This window comes from Gasterosteus aculeatus, chromosome 7, assembly GCF_964276395.1.
Source record: "Gasterosteus aculeatus chromosome 7, fGasAcu3.hap1.1, whole genome shotgun sequence".
Classification (NCBI taxonomy): Eukaryota; Metazoa; Chordata; class Actinopteri; order Perciformes; family Gasterosteidae; genus Gasterosteus; species Gasterosteus aculeatus.
The window spans coordinates 32,150,734-32,171,819 of record NC_135694.1 but is presented as its reverse complement, the minus strand read 5'-3'; the positions used below and the strand labels follow the sequence as shown (position 1 = coordinate 32,171,819).

Genomic DNA, 21,086 nt, shown 5'->3' with positions numbered 1-21,086 from the left:
TTTTGGTATTTTAAATATGGTAATGTTGTATACTAAAAGGGATGTGTGAGGGGACGAATAGCATGTCACATGAGCAAAATAGACCATATATCGCTGCATGTGTGCAAAAGTCAACCAAACCAAGCTTAGAGATTAAATTTGTTTACTTTTAGACAGTTTTCAGTGTAGGTATAAGTACCTACACTGAAGTATAGCATCTGGGTACAGGTTAATGCTGAGAAACTGCAAGAAGCTAGAGCTGCACTTAGTCACGGGACTCATGTCACGTCACGTAACTGAAGCTTCACACAGCCTGAAACAAAGACAACACATATCTGCTATCATTACTGTTTCAGTTATGTTGAATTGTTATTGATTTATCATTAGCAATGACAGAAACTTAACTCATTAGAGAACACATCACTGCTGTGTTTTAGCTTCACTTACAGTTAATCTATAATCTAACATCTGAGGCTCTTTATTTATTAATATTATTCCTTTCTGAAAAAAATCTCAATACTAAAAACCTAAACCGACACCTATTTTGTCATTAATGACACTGGTTGTCTGATTGGTGAAGGTTCAGTCCAGACGTCTGATTGGTCGAGGTTCCCTCCAGCCTCCGGATTGGTCAAGGCCCAGTTTAGCCATCTGATTGGTCAGAGGGCGTTCAGTCCCGTCCCTTCTGCTTCCTTCAGCTCTTTTAAAGGACAATCTTCAGCCAATGCCACGCCTCCACCCCCAAAGTCCATGCCCTCTTTCAAAGACACGCCCTCTGCTATTTGAAGGGTGGGACTTGTTCCAGACCTTTCACCAAAGACAGTTTCCAGTTATTGACAAGTGCTTATTCATTTCTTACTGATTTATTAAGATAAGCAGTGTTGCGAGCTCACCATCTCTCCTCCACGTCTTCGATGGTGTCAGGCAACGGCATGTTCAGTGTCTCTGGCAGGAAGCAGGCGAAGCAGCCGGCTAATACTGCCGAACCCCCATACACCATACTGGGCAGGGCAGGGAATACCTTGGAAATGTAGTACATAAGTACTGTTAGCATTAGCAACGACAAGAGCAGAAGTAGATTCGTGCCATGATTCTTCAAGGGAGATATATTTATTCTTTATTTTGAGGACATACATTTTATTATTGTGAGTCGCTTTGGATAAAAGCGTCAGCTAAATGACATGAGATTAAGAAAATAATTTCTTTTAACATAGTTTTAATCAGCGATGTCACCTCGTCTAGCATGAGGACGGCAGGAGCTGCCATGCTGCCAAGCCTCGCCATGGTGGAGACGAAGCCCATTCCTGTCTGTCTGAAAACACACACACACACACACACAATACATTACATTACATTACATTACACATTATATTACAGGTCATTTAGCAGAAGCTTTTATCCAAAGCAACTTACATTACCTGTCTGACTGACATCTATCAGTGGATGGCTGCACACCACCACCACCAACGACCTGACTGTCCTAACCCCCCTGCCTCCCCACACCGAGGTTCCTGACTGCTAGGAACGCAGGTGTGACACTAGCCAATTCAACTTTCCCTCAGTGCTAACATTACAGCAAAAACACTTTCCTGTAGATCAGACATGGGCCGAGTTCAGCCCCCGGGCTGCATACAGCCCGTTGGGTTTTTTAATCCGGCCCGCCGAACTTACAAAAAAAATACTAACAATTTTAGTAGCACTTTAATGGAAACTTACTTATAGCCATGGCTTGGCATTAGCACCCGCCAACGTGCCAAATGTGGGTAGAATTCGGCTGTGGCGGGTAAAGCAGTCTCTCTCACTAGCCACTTTAGCGGGTGTAATTCTATATCTCTCTATATTGTTTATTGTAGTGTAGCAGCGATTATTAATGTGTCATGAGTGCATCATCCACAAAGCCAGAACGCTCGGTTACAGCGGTGGTTCTTGTGCACCGACTACGGGCAGCGACGAATATTTTACGCTTCGGCTTTTGAGTTTGAGTGTGCACTTCTTTAGTTTAGCTCAGCTGTTTTAGTTTAGCTAGCAGGCTAAAGCCGCTAGTACTTTAGAGACAGATGTTCGTGAAGAGGAAGACCCGTTTAACAGCTCAGGGCTGTTCGGCAGACGGTTGGCCAGCAGAGATCCATACGGACCTGTCTGCTCCGTTTTCTGGCAACGGCAGCCAACGTTTCCTCGGCTGGATGAGACGGTCCGTTACAGTAGTCTTCTCCAAACACGTCTAACATAACAATCTCATTGCAGATATATATATATATATATATATATATATATATATATATATATATATATACACATAACCATATATATATAAAACAATATTCAGATTATGGTATAACTACCATATCGTAACTATTATAAATATCCAATATAAATATATTATAATTTTTATATATATATATATATATATATATATATATATATATATATATATATATAAATGTGCCACACGCTGCGTGATCATAGCACGTAGCTAACTAGCTAGCTAAACATCCAGGTGTAGAAGTCTCTACAGAAGCGTCATTTATCTGCGGCTTTCCTTTCATGCCGCTCCGTTTTCTGTTCATGAGGTCCGGCTGATCTGTGTCCAGCTGTTTTATCTCTAGTTTCTCTGGCAAAGTTCTTCTCTCGTACCGAGTTCCTGTCGGGTCTTCTTGAAGGACGCTGCCGGTGGTCCAATATTGACTATTTGTAAAATGTATTTTTAATATAATAAACAAAACAAACTAAAATTAATAAAACTTTCTTTTTTTTTCGACGCTCATGGTGGGGCCACGCACGATTTCCCTCTATGGACCAGCTGCCACTGGTCAAACCTCACATCCCGGCCCGCCAACCATTAACAACATCTCACTGGCTCCTACATGTTGGAATGAGCTCGCCAACGACACCAGGACAGCAGAAAATCAATACATCTAAAAATACACCTCTACCAACTATATCTGGACTACGTAGCACTTCAGTTGGCAGCTATAGCACTTTGTAGTTTGGCTTTCCTAAACAAATGGTACTTTCTTGATTCTTGTTGTTCTAGGTCTGTACCGTCTTGGTTGAATGCACTTATTGTAAGTTGCTTTACATAAAAGCGTCAGATAAAAATGTAATGTAATATGTATACATGTCTTCATTTATATGTTGATGGTACACAGTAGAGTATGTAAATATGTCCTCATCTTTATGTCGATAGTACCTAGCTGTGTCTCACAGTAAAGATGTGCCTTGCTGAATGACAGCCTGCCTCACCTGATGATGGTGGGGTAGAGCTCTCCGGTGTACAGATAGACGGTGGTGAAGGAGGCCGAAGTAAAACCTTTCCCAAGGCAAGCCAAGGTGGTCCTGATGGTCTGCATTTCTGTGGTTTAATAATGTGAACTGAATGAGTATTTAGATATTTCATTTCAAGACATGATCATTACAGACTTTTATCATTACAAATAATAACAATGTCAAATACGTTTGTATTTTAGTGTTTTAAAATTAAACTTTTGGTATTATATCTCACCATATAAATATGTTACCACTGTCATTCATGTTTATCAAAGCTGAGGGTTAGATTTAGTTTATAACATTAAAACACAGCATCTTAGAAGGACATCATATATTTATATTGTTTGCAATGTGCATTAGAGTATACTATTGTGTATTATTGTAGACTGTTCTTTTACCTGTGGGGACGAAGATGTTGGCAAATATGATGAGAGCAGACAGGAAGAGACACGTGGCCTGAGAGACCCTCCTACCCAGGTAGGTGAGCATCCCAAGAGCCACCAGTTTAGCGGGAAAATCCACAGCTCCAAAAATAATCTGTATCTGGTAGATACTGACCTGGAGGACCCAGCCAATTGGAGGACAGGAAGGGTGAGACAGGCAGACAGACAGACAGAGAGACAGCCAGAGAGAAAAAAGACAAAGAAACAGGCACACAGACGGGGAGAAGGAGAGAGACAGAAAGAGAGACAGACAGACAAACAGACAGGGAGGAATACAGACAGACAGTCGGACAGGTAATTGTCTCACCCCAAACTTCTGTAGGTCCATCGCCAAACCGTAGTATGCAAAACTGGTTGAGAACCTGCAAAGGAAAACATACTGCTGAGAGACAAGTGGACAGTCTTGACAGGTGGATAGGTGGACAGATAGACAAGTAGACAGGTGGGTATGTAGACCGGTGTACAGATTGATTAGAGAAATACAGATAGACAGTTGGATAGGTAGAAAGGTGGATGGAAGACCAGGTTGATAGATGCATAGGTAGACAGGTGGATACATGGAACGGTAGACATGATTTGGTTTATTGTTTAGGCATCACAGAGCCCAGCTGTCTTCCGGCTGACTAATACAATCTAAAAACGTTCTTTCTGCATTAAAGAAAAATAAAAGTGATGAATTTATTTCAAACTGCAACAAATTGCTGCTCTTTTGCTTTTAAAATGTAGAATCTCACCAATAGTCACCATTCCCCAAGCCATAAACACACTTTTTTGTAGATTCATATTTCAAGGAGACATATTATGCTTTTAAGACTCATACTTGTGTTTCCACCATAACACGTTCACATGCTTTAATTTAAAAAAATCATATCATCATATCGTATGGTCTGTGTGAATCTCCCTGTGTTCACCTTCTGTCTGAAATGTTACGTTTTAGCGCCTAGTTCTTTAACCCCATCTAACCTCCTCAGGTTGAGTCCTGGGGGGGTGAGCTCCTGAAACAGTCGGTTTCAAAATGATTTGCGCAAACCCATAGCCTTTTTCCAATTTTTGACAGAACATGGTCTTCATATATGAAATGAATCCATTTGGTTCGTGTGGTAACCACGGTCACATTACCTAGGCTGAAAAGGCTGCTGGTTTTAATTTGTGGTTCCCAATTCATGTATTTCCCTATAAAATAACTGTCAATAACTAAATTCTCATTATCGCTTAAAACCTCTCTTGAAAAACCAAACCTTCTATGATAAGAAAATGTATGATATCTAAATTTAGTGAGTAATGTAAAGCCGATGTGTTTTCTGACCAGACAGCCACCAGACAGATAGAGATCCTTCTCATCCCCCTGGTCCTCAGTAGGTCGTATGCTGTGAACGTTGAGCGACTCGACTCGATCTCCTTACTCATGTGAGAGTGCAGAACCTGCAGGTTACATCACACTAATTTAAGCCTCTGATTGGATGTCATACATTTTTACATTTATATTGAACGGAGCGGAAAGGCAGGTTACCTCCAAGGTTAGTTTGTCAACAACCTCTGGTTTTCCATTGATTCGAGCGACTCGATGAAGACTCTTCAACGCCTCATCAGACCGACGGTTCAAAACCAACCAACGAGCCGACTCTACATACCACCTAACCAATCAGAGAGCAGAACTATTACAACTCCCTGACCAATCAGAGAGCAAAATGATCACAACTCCCCGACCAATTAGGGAGCAGAAAAGGTTTAGTCCATTTTAAAATTGACACTGACCAGCTGTAGCTGAAGAACAAGAACATGGGAGCACAGGCAACAAGCTGTAACTTCCTCCAGTCTCTCAGCCAATAGGCAAGCCCTGCAAGGACCATCTGACCAAAGGTAAAAAAGAAGGAAGACAGCGTGCCCACTAACGTCCTCTCTTTGGTTGGGATCCACTCCACCTCTGGAGACAGACAGGTATACAAACAGACAACTGTTCATCAACCTCTGACAACACATCATCGATTGTACTTCATGATTGACAGAGATTTAGACAGGTAAACACAGTCACATAGACAGGTATACAGACAAATAGGTAGACAGATAGAAAGGTAGACAGACATATAGGTAGACTGACATGTCGATCAACCTCTGAGAACACATCATCAATTTCCACAAAGAATCAATAAAATAACCCGACATTCATAATTGATAGACGGGTAGGTAAATAGAGAGACGAGCAGAAAGGTACTCAGTGAGACTCCATTCAGGATGATGCCGGACACTGCCATCCCACTCAAAAACCTGAAAATACAATAGGCGGTGTACGAAGGAGAGAGGGCCGAGCTACAACCCAGAATACCAAGCTGGAGGTATGACCATATAAGGATAGACCGCCTCCCAAACCTGAGAGGGTGTGAGAGAGAGAAAGAGAGAGAGAGAGCAACTGAGAACAATGCAGATGGTAAATTACCTTTTTAGAGGTGTGAAGGACATAATAACAACCTAAAACATGGACTTGTAATAAAAAACTGTGATTGCAGTTTTAACAGGTCAGTTTTACAATGTGAGCCTTACCTGTCTGAAAGACCTCCAAAAATAATTGCTCCTGTCAAAACTCCGCCCATATAAATGGTCTGAATCATCTGTTTGAGAGGACGCAGAGAACACACCAGCTGCCACTGGAAAACAAGACATATTCAGACTGAGAGTAGGAATACATCTCTCCAGCCACCTAAACATCACTGTTAGTAAAGTAGCCTAGTAAAGTAACACTACAACCTAGTAACATGTCATTACTACACGATAAGGTATCATTACAATACCTGCAGTACCTCACTGCAGGTATTGTCACTACTGTACTGTATAGAAAAGTATCACTACAGCCTAGGGTTCACTTTGACATCAAAGTGGGCAGTATCTGGGCAGTATTTATATCTCGTGGGTATTGTACCTCGCTCTCTCAGAACAACCTCTTCATTAACCTCAGTCTTGAAGTGATACGCTTTTTTTCTTGTTACCTCGGAGACGGTGGTAGCAAGGAACTCTGATCTGTCAAATGTCCATCCGTCCAAACATTCTTCAGTCTGTAGCTGGCTCAGATTAGCTGTGTTATTCGGTACTAACAGCTGCCACTGAGGCTCAACATACCTGAAGAACAACAGGTGGAACAGGAAGTGATGTTACAGTGACTTTGTTAATCAAGACTTTGCTTAAAATAAACAAACCTTTTGCAGCGGTCCAGTCTTGTTCCTGAAGAGTCCATGGGGATAAAAGCTTTGATAAACTCTTTCTCCTCCACCTGTAACAACCGATTCCATTTATCTACGTATCATAGTACTCAGGGGACTGATTAGCTGATCTGACGGGTGAAGACAAGTTACCTGGTACTGAGACAAGTTGTAGTGGCTGTGATTGGCTGGAAGGCTGCAATGGTGGGCAGGAATTCCTGAGACAAAGTTGTTCAGCAGGTTCTGACTCGCCATCAACAGACCAGGTAAACTTATAAGGGTCACATGGAGCCACTGGTACCTGCCAAAGCCGCCAACCTTTCCATGGCAATTGGGAGGAGGAAAGGGGGGATTTTCACACCATCATCTCAAGTCACAAATTATTGACAAGCCACAGATAAGACGTAGTAACAACATTACATGCACCAGTCATCAGATTACATAACACAGTAATCAGAGTACATAGCCTTACTCAAAGTAAATTAAGTAGTGATCAGAGTAGATTAAGCATGTCATCAGAGTACATGAAGTATTAGACAGAGTACATGAGCAGCAGTAGTTCAGTAAACTCTCTCACCTCCTCCAGTAGGTCAGCAAAGCCCATTCTCCACAGAGGAGGTTCCGAGTAGCAGACCCTCAGTGCAGGACCAAGAGTTCTGAAGGAACCTCAGGATGGCTGATAGATAGATATATACTTTATTAATCTCCAAGGGGAAGTTTGTTAGTGCTGCTCCCTAACAATAACAATAACAACATAAACTAGTGTTTCCAGGATGAGGTTTAGTGCCATCAGAAAAATGGATGAAAATACAATTATTTGCATGAACCTTTTCTTTAGTGGGTAGACTCCATTTGTAAACAGGCTTTGAATTGATGAATCAAGTTTAAAATTGTGAAACAGAATCTTTTGGAAAAATCCAAACTCCTCTACTGCTGTTTCAGAAATTCCCTCCAAGCTGTTTAAAAACTGAAAACCTTTTCCAAACTATATAGAACTAGTCCACATTATTCCAGACCTGCTCCAAACTTTTCCAAACCTCCTCTAAATTGCCCACACCTGCTCCTTCTCACTGCACATTGTGAGGTGCAATCTTATTATCCTAATTCATAACGCTACAGCAATGTTGCATCAGAGGTTTTATAGTAAAGTCTAATAATGTGAAATATTTGTCACGAGTCTGGTGAGACTTCTTAAAGGATTACTGCCGAAAGAAAAGAGGGTTTTCTCTGTAAATCAGAGAGAAATGTACTCACAGTGAGGGCTGGATGAAGAGTTAGGTAGACAGACCAAAGGACAGGCAGGTGGACGGCTTCAGGATGAAGAGAACAGTCAGTAACAACTCTTTCTCTCTTTCTCGCGTGTCTCCCCGTCCTAGTCGTCTTTTTTCTGTTTAGTATTCCGGAGACAATGTTACATCACTGAACCCCCACCCCCTCTGTTTGCCTTGGCTTAACAATCATTTGTTTTTCAGTTAATGGTTGAGTGTAATCTCTCTATTTCTCTCTCTCTCTCTCTCTGTCCCTCTGTCTATTCTGTTTCTTTTTCTCTTTCTCTGTCCATCTCTTTCTCTCTCTTCCTCTCTCTTAGAAAGTATCACTCTGATTTTGAAGATTAATTGACGATCAATTAATCAACACAAATGATGAGTGATGATGATGGGTATTAAAAGCAGTGATGTTATATGATATTTGTCACACTGGCATCTTATAGAGTATCATTCTAAAGATTGGACACGCTTAGTGTTTCCAAACTATGTACTGGTACGTAGATTAAAATGGATAAAGATTAGCATCAAATTATTCATGTTGAAACACATATGAAGATATTTTAACTTTGATTCATTGACTTTGTTAGGAAACAAATAAAATGTTCCTAAGCTGTAATGTAAGTGACTCCTGACATTTCTAATGTCTCCTGTGCTTCTTCATGCAGCTGACTTTTGTTTCCTCTCACTTTGTTTTTCTGTCCTCGCTCCTCGCTGAGTTCTTCTTCTCTCCTGGAGTTCATCAGATGGAGATTCAACCAACAAACATCTCAGCAGGCTCCACTTCAGACAACACAACATTGAGGCACAACCAACGACGAGCGTATATACATACATATACACACACACACACACACACACACACACACACACATATATGTGTGTGTGTGTGTGTGTGTGTGTATGTGCTGGTATACAAACTACATAGAAACTTGAAAAAAAATCAGAGAATCTCACAGATCCTCAGAAAATCTCTCAGAATTTAACCCTAACGCTTTCACGGAACCTCACAAAAACTCACAAAACCTTAGTGAGCCCCTTACAGAACCTCTCCTAACCCACACAGAACCTCACAAAACCAGAAAAAAAACAGAACCATCAGAGACTCTCCAAGGACCCTCACAGAACCTGAGAGAACCGTAAACTCCACAGAACGCTCAGAGAACCTGTGGAAAACCGCACGTAACCAAATTTACCCTCAAGGGACCTTACAGAACCCTAACACTCACAAAACCTTACATAACCTAGAGAACCTTCATAATACTCATTGGAAACCCGAATAGAACCTCACAGAATTCTCAGAAAATCTCACAAAACCGCAGATACCCTCACAGAGCCCGCAGAGAACCTCACACAACCCTAACCCTCAGATAACCTCACAGAACCTGAAGGACACTAGACAGAACCTCACATAACCCTTATGGACCCCTCAGAGAACTTCTTAAAGCAATCAGAACCCCTTCCTCCCACAGAAGTGGCAGAACTCAGTACTTGTGATTCATACATAAATGAGACATTTCCGCTTTAACAAGTATTTATGTATTGAAAGTGCAGTGAGCAGATTTCACTACACATGCGTGTTCTATGACATGTGTTAGCTTGTTAGTACTTGATTCATTTACCTGCTGCTGGTAACACATTCATAGACAGGTGACATTTTATGACACAGGTCAAATGTCCCTTGCTGAGTCATCTGACTCCTCATTGGTTAAACCCGAAACCCTCACAATAATCAATACACGTCTAACAAATCAAATTAATTCAGAACGATTAAAAACCTCTGGCAATATTTATTGTCACATAACAAAGAACTGAACATGTTTGTATGCCTTCAAATATAACTAATTTTCTCTCATTAACTTCAAAATTAATAAAATGTTGAAATTTTGCATGTTGAAATAAAGTGCTTCAATTAATGGGACGAAAAGCTTGAATTTCCCCTTCTCTGTTTGTCATTTTTACTCGACAGTCTACTCGATAGCCAATAATATACAGTAGTGTCTTTAGTAGTGCTCCAGTGGTAGTATTAACAGAAACAAGTCTGTCCATTCAGGATTAAAAGCTCTACTTTCGCTGTCCACTTTTCTTTTGGAGAGTGACATTTTTCCTTATTTCCCTTTCCCTCACTTTCTCTGTCTCAAATTTTCTCAAGTGTGTTTCTATTCTTTTTGACTGAGACACAAAATACTTGTACTACTAATACTACTAAAATGGACTTGCAGAGTAAATCTAGCCTCCGTGCTGGACCACCTCGCTCTAACTGCTACTCATTATTAGTCATTGATCCATAGATTGCTGATACTGTTTATGCTTTGATAAATTTCCTTTTTTATATACGTTTAAAATAAAAGTGCACCATTCGCTACTTAATTTATTATTGAATTTTGCATTTTACAATACGATTAATCGCAATTAAAATGTTTTATTGTTACAACAACCAATGTAATATATATATATATTATACATAAATAATACAAATACCCATATATATATATATATACACATACTAATGCTGGGGAAAGGTTTCTAATCACAATTGATCGCTACTTCGCTGAGTAGCGCTAAGTAGTGTATTACAGGGTTGTTTGTCACACTTTCTACTCTAGCATGACTTGTTTATCGTGAAAACAGCTCTCAATAGTCTTTGCTACATTAAATTGAAGCTTAATGTGTTGACTTAAAATGTGTATCCCTCCAATTTACAAACTTATTGTAACAAAAGAGGTATTTAACTATCAAAGGCACATTGTGACAATGTCCCTTTACGGGGATGGTTGTCACGATGTTATTCCAATGGAAAAATCTTAAAAAGAAGCCTAAAAGGGAGAACTAAATTTGAATAGTTCTCCATTGATAAGTTCACAAATAGATGACTTAATAAATGAGGAACGCGGACAGGAAACACATCTGCAGGCCGGCATAAATAACATTAAGGACCAAACCAATAAGCTTACACTTACTAAAGGTGGTCTCGGTTGGGGCCATATTTTCTGTTTTGTTACAAATCATTTGTTTTGTTGGTAGAAATTATGTGTATTCACTTATTTTTGCTTGATATTTGAAATAACTTTCTTTATGATTCATTAGATTCACCTGACGAGGATCAGCGGCTAAGAGGAGGGGGTGGGACGAGGCGCGGGGGCTGGCTTTTGTATTGGACCCAACTGGCAGTCTTTTCACCTTACGTTGTCCACAATGTTAATCATCAACGACCAAATGTAAGACTTAAATAAACAACATAAATGAGAACACAAGTATTGAGTATTTTCCATGAGAGCGACAACATGTGAATTTGGTTTGTTGGGTGAGTCCCGGGCTTCAGGAACGAGGAAGTGCAAAAGCAGGCGACCACAGTGTCACTCTGCAGTAACACAATACAAACTGGTTCAACCTTTGAACATCAACAACCAGCGATAAGTTACAGAAATGAACACGTGATGATGCATCATATTGTTTCTTTATTACATTTAATGATCATGTCACTGAGCTCTTCTGGAAAGCAGCATCTCACGGATGTTGTCTTCAGCTTCTTTCACGCTGCGTTCAAGGTACACCTTTTTTTGCTAAAAAAAAAAAAAAAACTTATTCAGGCCTCACAGGACATAGAGTAAAATACTTGCATTCATGGCAAATAGCAGTATGTAGTTATTGTGTATTTTGTTTAGTTGTTTGTCTTGCCATTGTGTATTTATAGTATATACATTAGCATGTATAAGTACCTCAAGCTCTTTAATCTTCTCTTGAGCCGTCTTCTGTTTTTCCGTCAGCTGATCATTTATTTCCTCTTTTGACTGAAGAATGAACCTGAAACCCAGAGAAGCTTCCAATCATTTCACATAATATTGAGCAACATTGTGCATCCGTTTTGAGGGTCTATCCTCTGATATTGCAAAGTCAGCCAGGGTGGCTTTTGAATGAAATGAAATGCATCCTTTAGTAAGCAAGGATCGATAATTAGCACTACCAAGTTTTCTATTTGCTCCCGCGGTCCGCCGTGCATGCACGGTGACCTGACGTGATTTATAAATGTTTTTTAGGCGATCTACCGGCACTGCCTTGGTGAACAACCTGATCCCCCTGGTCTAACGCATGCGTCATTTACAGCTACAGCTAATTTATGTCTTTATTCTGTAATTCTCACAATTGCAAAGTCTTTGCCTGGGAAAATAAAAATTAGAATTAGTTCAGACGTTCTCTATCCAATCAGACTGAGCTTCAGCTTTTTTGCCAAGAAGAATGTACAAAGGTTTCCATCTGAAGATGTGCAAAGCTGGAGACACATACCACAAAAGACTTGCAGCTGGAATTTCAGTAGTTCATTATTTCATAAGTTGAAACGTCAAGACTGTGCCACGAACAACCTGAAGACAGATTTTTCAACGGTTTTATGGACTTATGAGATGAGGGTGACTCTTGACGGACCAGACGGATGCACCCGTGGCTGGATCACCACAACGACTCAAGACGCCAGCAAGGTGGAGGTGGGGTTCTGGTATTAATGAAGATGAGCTAGTTGGACCTTTTCGGGTTAAACACGGACTAAAATGAACTCCCAAACCTACTGCCAGTTTTTAGAAGACACTTTCGTTCAGCAGTGGTACAGGGAAAGGTCTGTATCTTTCAAGAAGACCGTGATTTTAATGCAAGACAATGCTCACATGCATCCAAATACTCCACAGCGTAGCCAGTAAAGGCCTTAAAGGTGAAAAAATAATGACATGCCCCCCTTCCTCACCTCACCTAAACCCTATTGAGAACTTGTGGAGCCTTCTTAAACAGGAGATATACAGAGAAGGAAAACGGTACACGTCCTAGGACGGTGTCTGGAGGCTGTGGTTGCTGCTGCACAAAACAGATCAAGGAACTGGCAGACTCCATGAATGGCAGCCTTATTACCTTTATTGAAAAGAATGGGGCTATATAGGTCACTGATGTTTTTTTTATGTCAGGAATGTTAATTTGTACATTTTTAGTTTATTATTCTCACTTTAACAGAGGGAAATAAACAAGTGAGATGGGAAATCTTTCATTTAGTTGCATAATCCTCAAAAATACAACTTGCCTAATAATTGTGCACACAGGCAATCTTCGGTCTGTAATTTCCACCACACTCCCAAACAAGAAGATCTCTCTATGATTGTAGTTTCAGTCTGCCAAAGATAACTTGATAAAAGATGACATCACTCTAAAACTAAATACTGTGTGTGTGTCTCTAGTGCAAACATCCGTCAGTTCATCCATAATCGACACACCAGAGCGTTGCTTGTCACCTGTTGACCTGAACCTTTGTTACTATGGAGACTCACATGCGTCCGACTCCCTCATAGAGCGGCGTGTCGTCCGACAGTGTGGAGATCTCTTTGTGAGTCACCTTCGCTAGTTTCTGGACTCGAGTCAGCTGATCGATCTGCAGGTCGGCCAACTTCACCTTCTGCTGCGTGTCGATCATCTTCACCTGCAGCTCAGAGAAGGCCTACAGGAGAGGTATCACTGTGAGGAAAAACACCTGAGCAACATCATAACACCAAAAAGGAGGACACTGACTACGGCCGGCGGCTCTTTAGTCCCAGCACGTCTCCAAAAAGGAGGACAAATCTTAGTTCTAATAACACCTACACGAGAGAGACATTACTCTGATGGAACTTGATTCAACTGTGTTTTTTGTATTTCATAGCATTTATAATTGGCAAAAAGTCGATTTATGTTTTGTTTATTTTGCGAGATTCATGTGGCATTCAAAAGATGTTGTAATGAAATATTGAAATAGATCAAATGTGTTTTTATAGCAGTCCTCTCTTACCAAATATCTAATCATCTTTCTTATTTTGCCCTATTAAATGTGTAGTTAACGTGGCTATGCTAAGAGTTAGCTTCGTGTTTAGTTGTGGTGCTTTAAACGACCAATTATCAAATGGCTGTGAGAGGTTCGATACCGCGCAGCTCTCCTGTAAACACAGAGAGCAGGTGAGAGAAAGCAGGTAATTATTAGGTAGACCAAGTGCAAACGTTATATTATACCTTCTTCAGCTCCAGATCTACGGGCGCGGCCATCTTTAACAACGCTGCCCACGTACACAAACTGCGCATGTGCGGGGCGGTTCCGTTTCTTCTTCTTCTCTTGCTACCGACGCATTACCGCCCCCTTTGTTTATGTACATATATTGTTTTGTTTATACACACACACACACACACATATACACATATAGAAGAGAGAAGAGAGAAGATAAGTGCATATACACACATTTGTAACCTCCCTCTATGACTAGGGTTACAAAGTTCACCTTGGTAACCTCTACCTGCCTCAATGCGTCTAAAATGAACAACTACTGGCCTGTCTCTCTTTTGCCCTTTCTTTCCAAAACTCTCAAAGAGCAGATTAACTGACCTTCATCCTATCTCCACCATAACAGCTTTGTTGACCCTTCCAGGCAAGTCACTCAACAGGGACTGCCCTGCTTGCTGTTTCTGAGCAACTGCCAACGCAGCCTCTCTCCTCATCCACCTCGACCTTTCTGCTGCGAACCACCGGACGTTATTTCCTCCGTTGGGGAACTTGGTATCTCAGGCCCTGCTCTCTCCCTCCTCTCATCCTACCTCAACGGCTAACTTGGAGGTTATGTGTTTGAAACTTGGGGTCCTCGAAGGCTCTGTCCTGGGTCCCCTGCTATTCCCTCTGTACACCATATGTCTCTGCTCAATTATCCACTCACATGAGACACAGGTAGCAGCTCAAATGTCTGACTGACATCTCACAGTAGATGTCTGACCTGATGGTTAACCGTGACAAGACTGAGCTTCTTTTCCTTCCAGGGAAAGATCCTCCGACCACTCTACCTGCACAAAGTAGCACTTCACGATCATTTTGTAGTTTGGCTTTCCTGAAGAAATTCTATTACGTTTATTCCGGTTGTTCTGGTCTGTACTATCTTGGTAGGTTATATTATGTTAATTTTAATACATAGATTTATAATATAATAGGTTTGTTAGATAGACATTTACTTATCAACACATGTGAATGTTTTTGTTGCAACAGTATTTATATAAATATGTAAAACAAGCATTACATTTTTTTTTTTATGGTTTGACATTTGACTTTAAAACTGCTTCCTTGAATATGACTACTAAGACTGACTTGAATTAATCCAAAACTTTATTTGAACAGCTTTGTCATGATCTTTATTATTTTGTAAGGATCCTGTAAGAACGACGTCACAGCAGTTGGTCCTGTGCACTGCGGTTACCATGGATCCCAGAGAACAACCAGGGTCCTCTGTGATGCCATCCTTGCCCTCAGTTATGTCATCTGTTGTTATTCTGGACAAAGTTGATGGAGTAGGAGCCGGTGTCTGTGTCCTGGTTCACCTGGAAGTTGTTGGTGGAAAGTCCAAACGGTCTCAGGACCAGGTTCCCCAAGTCCTTCAGTTTGCCTGCATCAGAGGTCAGGGGTTCACTGGAGGCTTTTATTGTGAAAAATACCGCCACAAGTCTAATTGAATCATTAATGAGCTGGTATGTTCAAGCGCAGTACGTACTCATCATCTCCTCCTTCAACTTCTCGTTTCTCTCCTGGATCTGCTGAGGCAACCTCTAAGAGACAGTCAGGTAGACAGAGACACAGACAGGTAGAGACAAAAAGACATGTAGAGACAGACGAACATGCAGAGACCGACAGGTACACAAGTGAGAGAGACATGTTGTTCATCAACTAAGGAAAGTAACTAAAGTACATTTCCTCCTGCCCCCAACGTTGTTTCCTTTCCCAGGCTCCACCTCCCCTCCCCAGGCTTCTGCTCCTTCTCCTCACCATGCAGGCCTGACTGGCACTGGTCTGGGTTGGGTCCAGGTTCAGAACCTTCTTGTAGTCCTCAAGAGCTTCGTCCAGCTTCTCTGTCTGCTCGTAGAGCTCCGCCCTCCTCTGCAATGCCCGTACGTAGTCTGGATTCAGCTCTATTGCTATAGCAACCACAGGCAACCAATCAGGAATCAGGAAACATTTATTGCCATAATATGTCAGACATACAAGGAATTTGACTTGGCGGTTTGTGCATAACAGCAGACAGTACGACAATACAACAGTGCAAGAGGAATAAAATAAAATATAATGCTATGGGTTAGTTTCAAATAAAGGAATACAAGTTAGTTAAAAATATTAAAAAATTAAAAAATAAAGGGCACCAGGGAACAGAAAGTAACAAATGAAAGTGACCGGTGGGATGTCAGAGTCAGTCAGTGGGGGACCGGCTCTGTTGATGAGCCCGACGGCCGACAGAAAGAAACTGTTGGTGTGGAGACATGCCTCGTACTAGCCTGCTTCAAGGCCTCCACCATCGCGGGCGGGAGGTCTACAGCATCATCTACAGACCTGTTGGATCTGTAGGCGAACTGCAGGGGGTCCAGTCAGTGAGAGTCTTTAGGTGGGTCAGGACTAGCCGTTCAAAAGACTTCATGACTACAGAGGTCAGGGCGACGGGCCTGTAGTCATTGAGTCCTGTGATCCTGGGCTTCTTGGGAACAGGGATGATGGTGGAGGCCTTGAAGCAGGCTGGTACGTGGCATGTCTCCAGGGAGGTGTTGAAGATGTCAGTGAACACCGGAGACAGCTGGTCAGCACAATGCTTCAGGGTGTGAGGGGAAACGGAGTCCGGGCCGGCTGCCTTATGAGGTTTTTTCCCAATCAGAACAGATATCAATGAACCTAAACAATGATGTCATCACTCACCTCTGCTGCAGTCAGCGATGGCCTTATCCTTCAGACCCTGACAGGAAGAGACAGACGTTAGAATGCCGTTAGCCACTGAATTAGCATGTTCGCCAGTGAGTTAGCGTGTTGCTTGCTACCAGGTGGAGTCGAGCAGCTGCTCTGTTGGAGAACACCACCGCTCTCTCCCGGCTGAAACAAACCGGACATGAAACCAGGGCGTCGGTGTAGCTCTGCTCTGCCTCCAGCCAGTCTGCAGAGAAACGTGTGAGTACCGGTTTGTACCGGTTTGTACTGGTTCATCAGGAAAACGGCACTATGATGTCACTCACCTCCAGCTTTAAACTGGCTGTTGCCCTTTTCCTTCAGGGATAAACTTTCTTGCCGTCGACTCTGAAAGAAAAAAGAAGGTTTTGAATATCAATATATCAATCTATCTATATGCCTCTTTCACAAAGTAAAGGATTTGGTTTCAGTTCATTAACTTAAAATCCATTTGTTATGTAATCACGGAGTCACCTGGATGGTTCTCCATTATAAGGTGTTTCGTGTCAAGAGTTAATTACCGGACTTCTTGCCTTCTTAGTGTATTTGAGAGCATCAGTTGTGTGGTGCAGGAATGGTGCACAGTTCTATACGGTGAACCACTCAACTAAGTGAACAGAATTCACAGTCAATCATGACTCGAAAACAGGAAGGTCAGTCAATCCAGAACATTTCAAGAACTTTGAATGTTTCTCAAGTGCAGTCGAGAAAATCAACACTGTGATGCAAGTGGGTGGCATGAGGACCCCCCCTGGACAGGAAGACCAAAAGGTACCTCTGCTGCAGAGGAGAAGTTCATTAGTTACCAGCCTCACAAAGCTCTGATTAGAGCCCACAGAAATGCGTCTCAGAGTTTTGAGACACGTCTCAACATCACCTCTTCAGAGAAGACTGAATCAGGCCTTCAAGGTCCAATGGCTGCACTACTGAGGAAGAAAAATAAGAAATAGAAAAGACCTGCTTGGGCCCAGAAACAAACTGAATAGACATTAAACCGGTGGACATCTGGTCTGATGAGTCCACATCTGAGATTTTTGTTTCCACCCACCGTGTCTTTGTAAGACGCATAGAAACTGAGCGGATGGTCTTCTATACGTGTGATTTCCCCCCCGAAAGCAAGCAGGCTCTGTAAGGGCTATTTGACCAAAAAGGGGAGTGACGGCGGGCTGTGTCACATGACCTGGCCCCCACCTAAACCCCACCTAAACCCACTTTGGAGGGTGTAGGATGAGTTGGACCACAGAGTGAAGGCAAAGCAACCAACAAGTGCTCACTGCCTGTTGGAGAACCTTTCAGGTCACTCCTTCATAGAGCTGATTGAATAAAGGCCAAGAGGGTCAAAGCTGTCATCTAAGCAAAAGGTCTAAAATATGTTCTGCTTTAAATCCATGTTGTCCTTCATAGTTTTGATGTCTTAAATTTGAATCTACAATGTGGTGGTTCCATATTTACACAAAGAGGGTTTTACAATCTGCACATCATCCAGCATCCTCGGTCCTTATGGTATATAAATGATATAACCTGGTTAATTAGGGTGAGTGTCACGTCAATTTACAGATTAACATCTGTCACCTCTTTTTCCTTCTCCGTCAGCTCCTTCTCCGCCTCCTTCAGGTAGTCATCATCAAACTCCACCTCATGGCTGCGCTCATCCTTCGTCTCTGAATCTTCCTCCTCTTGCAGCCTGTCACCCTGCTCCTCCTCCTCCTCCTCCTGTGAGCGCTCGCCTTGCTGCTTCTTCCCTCGCAGCTTGTCGCTCCGCTCCTCCTCCTCCTCCTGCTCCTCCTCCTCCTGACTTCTTCCTGCCCGGTTTGTGTTGTCTCTTCTGTCAGTCAGTGGGTGACTTTTTGCGTAAATGTCCTCCTCCACCCTTCGGCTTGAAGGCTCCAGGGTCTCTTGGCAGTCGTAGAAGCTATCTTCTTGCTCCTTCTCTCTTGGTTTTCCGGCTCCTTGGCTGCTCATGTTGAAGCTCTGTGACACAAAATGAGGGGATGGTGGTCAACATTTAAACTTGTCTCTGCCTCCTACCCGTGTGATGTTATGCAGAATAACCCTAACCCAACGCCGGCTCTACAACAGACATATGTTATCATTTAATTATAGAACAAATATTGACTATATTATCATAGGCATAAATGGGCAACTAGTGTTAAAGCTGTGTTAAAATACATAAACAGATGTATAACATCATACATAAGATCATATACATGTAAACAACCACACTCCTTCTACTGGTCTCATAAATGACATACATGAATAGATGTGTGAGTGTGTAGTTGTACCTGCGATATACACAGGTTTGTACTTGTACCTGTAATATACACATCTGGGCTAAGCCATCTCTGAACTAAGTTTGGTATAAAAACGAAAACATTTAAAGCCCCCATGAGTTTATGGCCAGCTAACCGCCAACAAGTAGCTAACGTTAGCTGCTAACAGTTAGGCTAGGAGACAGCCCCAGCCGTAACAATGTGGTAAACCATTGTTTACGTCACATATACACGTGATGTCATCGGTTTGACGGTTAACAGAAGGTAAAACGTGTAATTTACCTGTACTTTCTCCTTCTGACGCCGGTTAGCTTGTCTGCCGCTGTGCAATCCATGCAGCCTCTCCATTCGCTACTGCGCATGCGCGATAATCTTCAGAGATGCGATGAGAACGAGATAGCTCCCCCCTAAACCACCGCTATCGTTACCTCGTGTTTTATTTACAGTATTACTGATGAAGTCGTTTGAAATGCGGTTATAACGTCTTTGCATGCAGTACAATGTACACTTTAATGTGTGTGGCACATGTGTGTGAGGTCCGTGTACCTTTTGATAGTCCCTTTTACCGTAAAAAACAGAAAACGAAAACCCTCGTTTCTCGTTTTTTGTTATAAATCCAAAACTGTAAAACGGAAGTGGACAGCCGTTTTATCGTTTGCCCTTTAGAACCAAAAAACGAGACAAACTGACAACGTTTTACTCCGTTAATCACTTTTGGGGTTTTAAACTAAAATACGAAGCGGAGCCGCTAAACCGGAAGTACGCCGATTTTCACAGTAAGAGTCAACGCAATGGAACGTGTGCGTTGTGCTAGAAATCCGTCTGCGATGCCAGCGGTTAAAAGTTAAATAATAGATATAAATAATCCTGGTCCGACGGGATGTGTTAGCACCAACATTTGACAACACGCACACTCGTTGCTCTTGGATCAGATGTTTATTTTCCACGCATAAACGTGCGAATACATGTATTTAAACCATAGATTTAATTATATTTAACTGTGTTTACATTATTTACGAAGGTTATTACAGATGCGTTTAATGCTGGACTTTTGGTTTCTTTATATATAATCATTATCTGTCATACTTGAATTCTGAATGTAAACCGAAGAGGTCAAAGGATGAGAATATCTAATGTTGGTCTGTGTTCCGAAGAAAATTTCTTCAGTTTTATTGCCGTCAGATTTGTTACTATTTTGTAGGGGTGTAACGATTCATTTTAACAACAATTTGATTCAAATCGCGATTCATGGTTGCCGATTCGATTCATGGACGATCTGGGTTGATTTAGAACGATTCAATTTGATTTGATTCAGTGACTTTAAATCGATTCAGTAACTTTACTGGACAGTCCAGGCAAAGTTTCCGAGATCCCTGTTGTTTCTTGTAAGGAAATCAGGTTTAAATTAATTATGGATATTATAAATAAGCAAACAACAATTAATGGCAAATGTATTAACCTTTTATTTGAATCAAGTGCCATTTTCAATGTAAACATTACACAATAATTAGACAATGTTTGGATCAATTCACAGAACCCCGGATTTTCAACCACATTGTCAGGTCTTTACAGATAAACCTGTTACTGTGATGTTGAGTTTGGTGCTGGCGAGGCCTGAGGCGTCTGCAGTGCTGAGTTACCTGCTGCTGCTGCAGCGGTGACGCTGCTAGAGGTCCTGACTGTCGGCGTTGTTTAATCCCACGGCGCCTTAGTAGACGGCCGGAAAGATTTGTCGTGTTTCTGTGTTTTTTTATTTGGCTTCTACATATTCTACAAACAGCGAGCGACTTATTTAGAACACCTCCGTGTTTGCAAAAGCCAAAATGTTTCCACACGCTGGATCGATAAGTTGGTTTGTAAATGTCTCGCTCGCAGTCGTCTCCTCCACGCTGTGTTTTGTTGTTGTTCAGAGTTTCGCGCGGCTGCTG

General features: G+C 41.8%; 3 protein-coding genes across 6 annotated transcripts; all 3 read right to left on the bottom strand.

Annotated features, from left to right (window-relative positions):
* Positions 1 to 125: 125 nt before the first annotated feature.
* oatx (organic anion transporter X) lies at positions 126 to 10,353 on the bottom strand. 4 transcript variants are annotated; one of them, XM_078107124.1, is made up of 16 exons: positions 8,135 to 10,353; positions 7,458 to 7,556; positions 7,034 to 7,198; positions 6,878 to 6,951; positions 6,671 to 6,800; positions 6,228 to 6,331; positions 5,902 to 6,056; positions 5,445 to 5,613; positions 5,200 to 5,323; positions 4,996 to 5,111; positions 3,805 to 4,051; positions 3,645 to 3,715; positions 3,223 to 3,331; positions 1,213 to 1,291; positions 873 to 1,000; positions 126 to 786 (listed from the first exon to the last, which is right to left on the bottom strand). In XM_078107124.1, exons 2-15 carry the CDS (start codon positions 7,482 to 7,484, stop codon positions 900 to 902), a joined length of 1,671 nt encoding a protein of 556 aa, XP_077963250.1. In that variant the 5' UTR covers positions 7,485 to 7,556; positions 8,135 to 10,353; the 3' UTR covers positions 126 to 786; positions 873 to 899. The 4 variants fall into 4 exon arrangements, with proteins under 4 accessions (XP_077963250.1, XP_040036018.2, XP_077963251.1 ...); XM_040180084.2 differs by having other exon boundaries at positions 3,645 to 3,804; positions 3,997 to 4,051; XM_078107125.1 differs by having other exon boundaries at positions 3,997 to 4,051.
* Positions 10,354 to 11,583: 1,230 nt separating this feature from the next.
* pfdn1 (prefoldin subunit 1) lies at positions 11,584 to 14,405 on the bottom strand. The gene is made up of 4 exons (XM_040180093.2): positions 14,164 to 14,405; positions 13,452 to 13,618; positions 11,865 to 11,949; positions 11,584 to 11,708 (listed from the first exon to the last, which is right to left on the bottom strand). The coding sequence occupies exons 1-4, from the start codon at positions 14,230 to 14,232 to the stop codon at positions 11,625 to 11,627; spliced, it is 405 nt and encodes a 134-aa protein (XP_040036027.1). The 5' UTR covers positions 14,233 to 14,405; the 3' UTR covers positions 11,584 to 11,624.
* An 872-nt stretch (positions 14,406 to 15,277) lies between these two features.
* On the bottom strand, positions 15,278 to 19,594 carry ttc1 (tetratricopeptide repeat domain 1). Its single transcript, XM_040180092.2, has 8 exons — positions 19,441 to 19,594; positions 18,461 to 18,859; positions 17,176 to 17,236; positions 16,984 to 17,096; positions 16,865 to 16,901; positions 15,950 to 16,098; positions 15,678 to 15,732; positions 15,278 to 15,572 (listed from the first exon to the last, which is right to left on the bottom strand). The coding sequence occupies exons 1-8, from the start codon at positions 19,504 to 19,506 to the stop codon at positions 15,445 to 15,447; spliced, it is 1,008 nt and encodes a 335-aa protein (XP_040036026.2). The 5' UTR covers positions 19,507 to 19,594; the 3' UTR covers positions 15,278 to 15,444.
* Between the last annotated feature and the right edge of the window lie 1,492 nt (positions 19,595 to 21,086).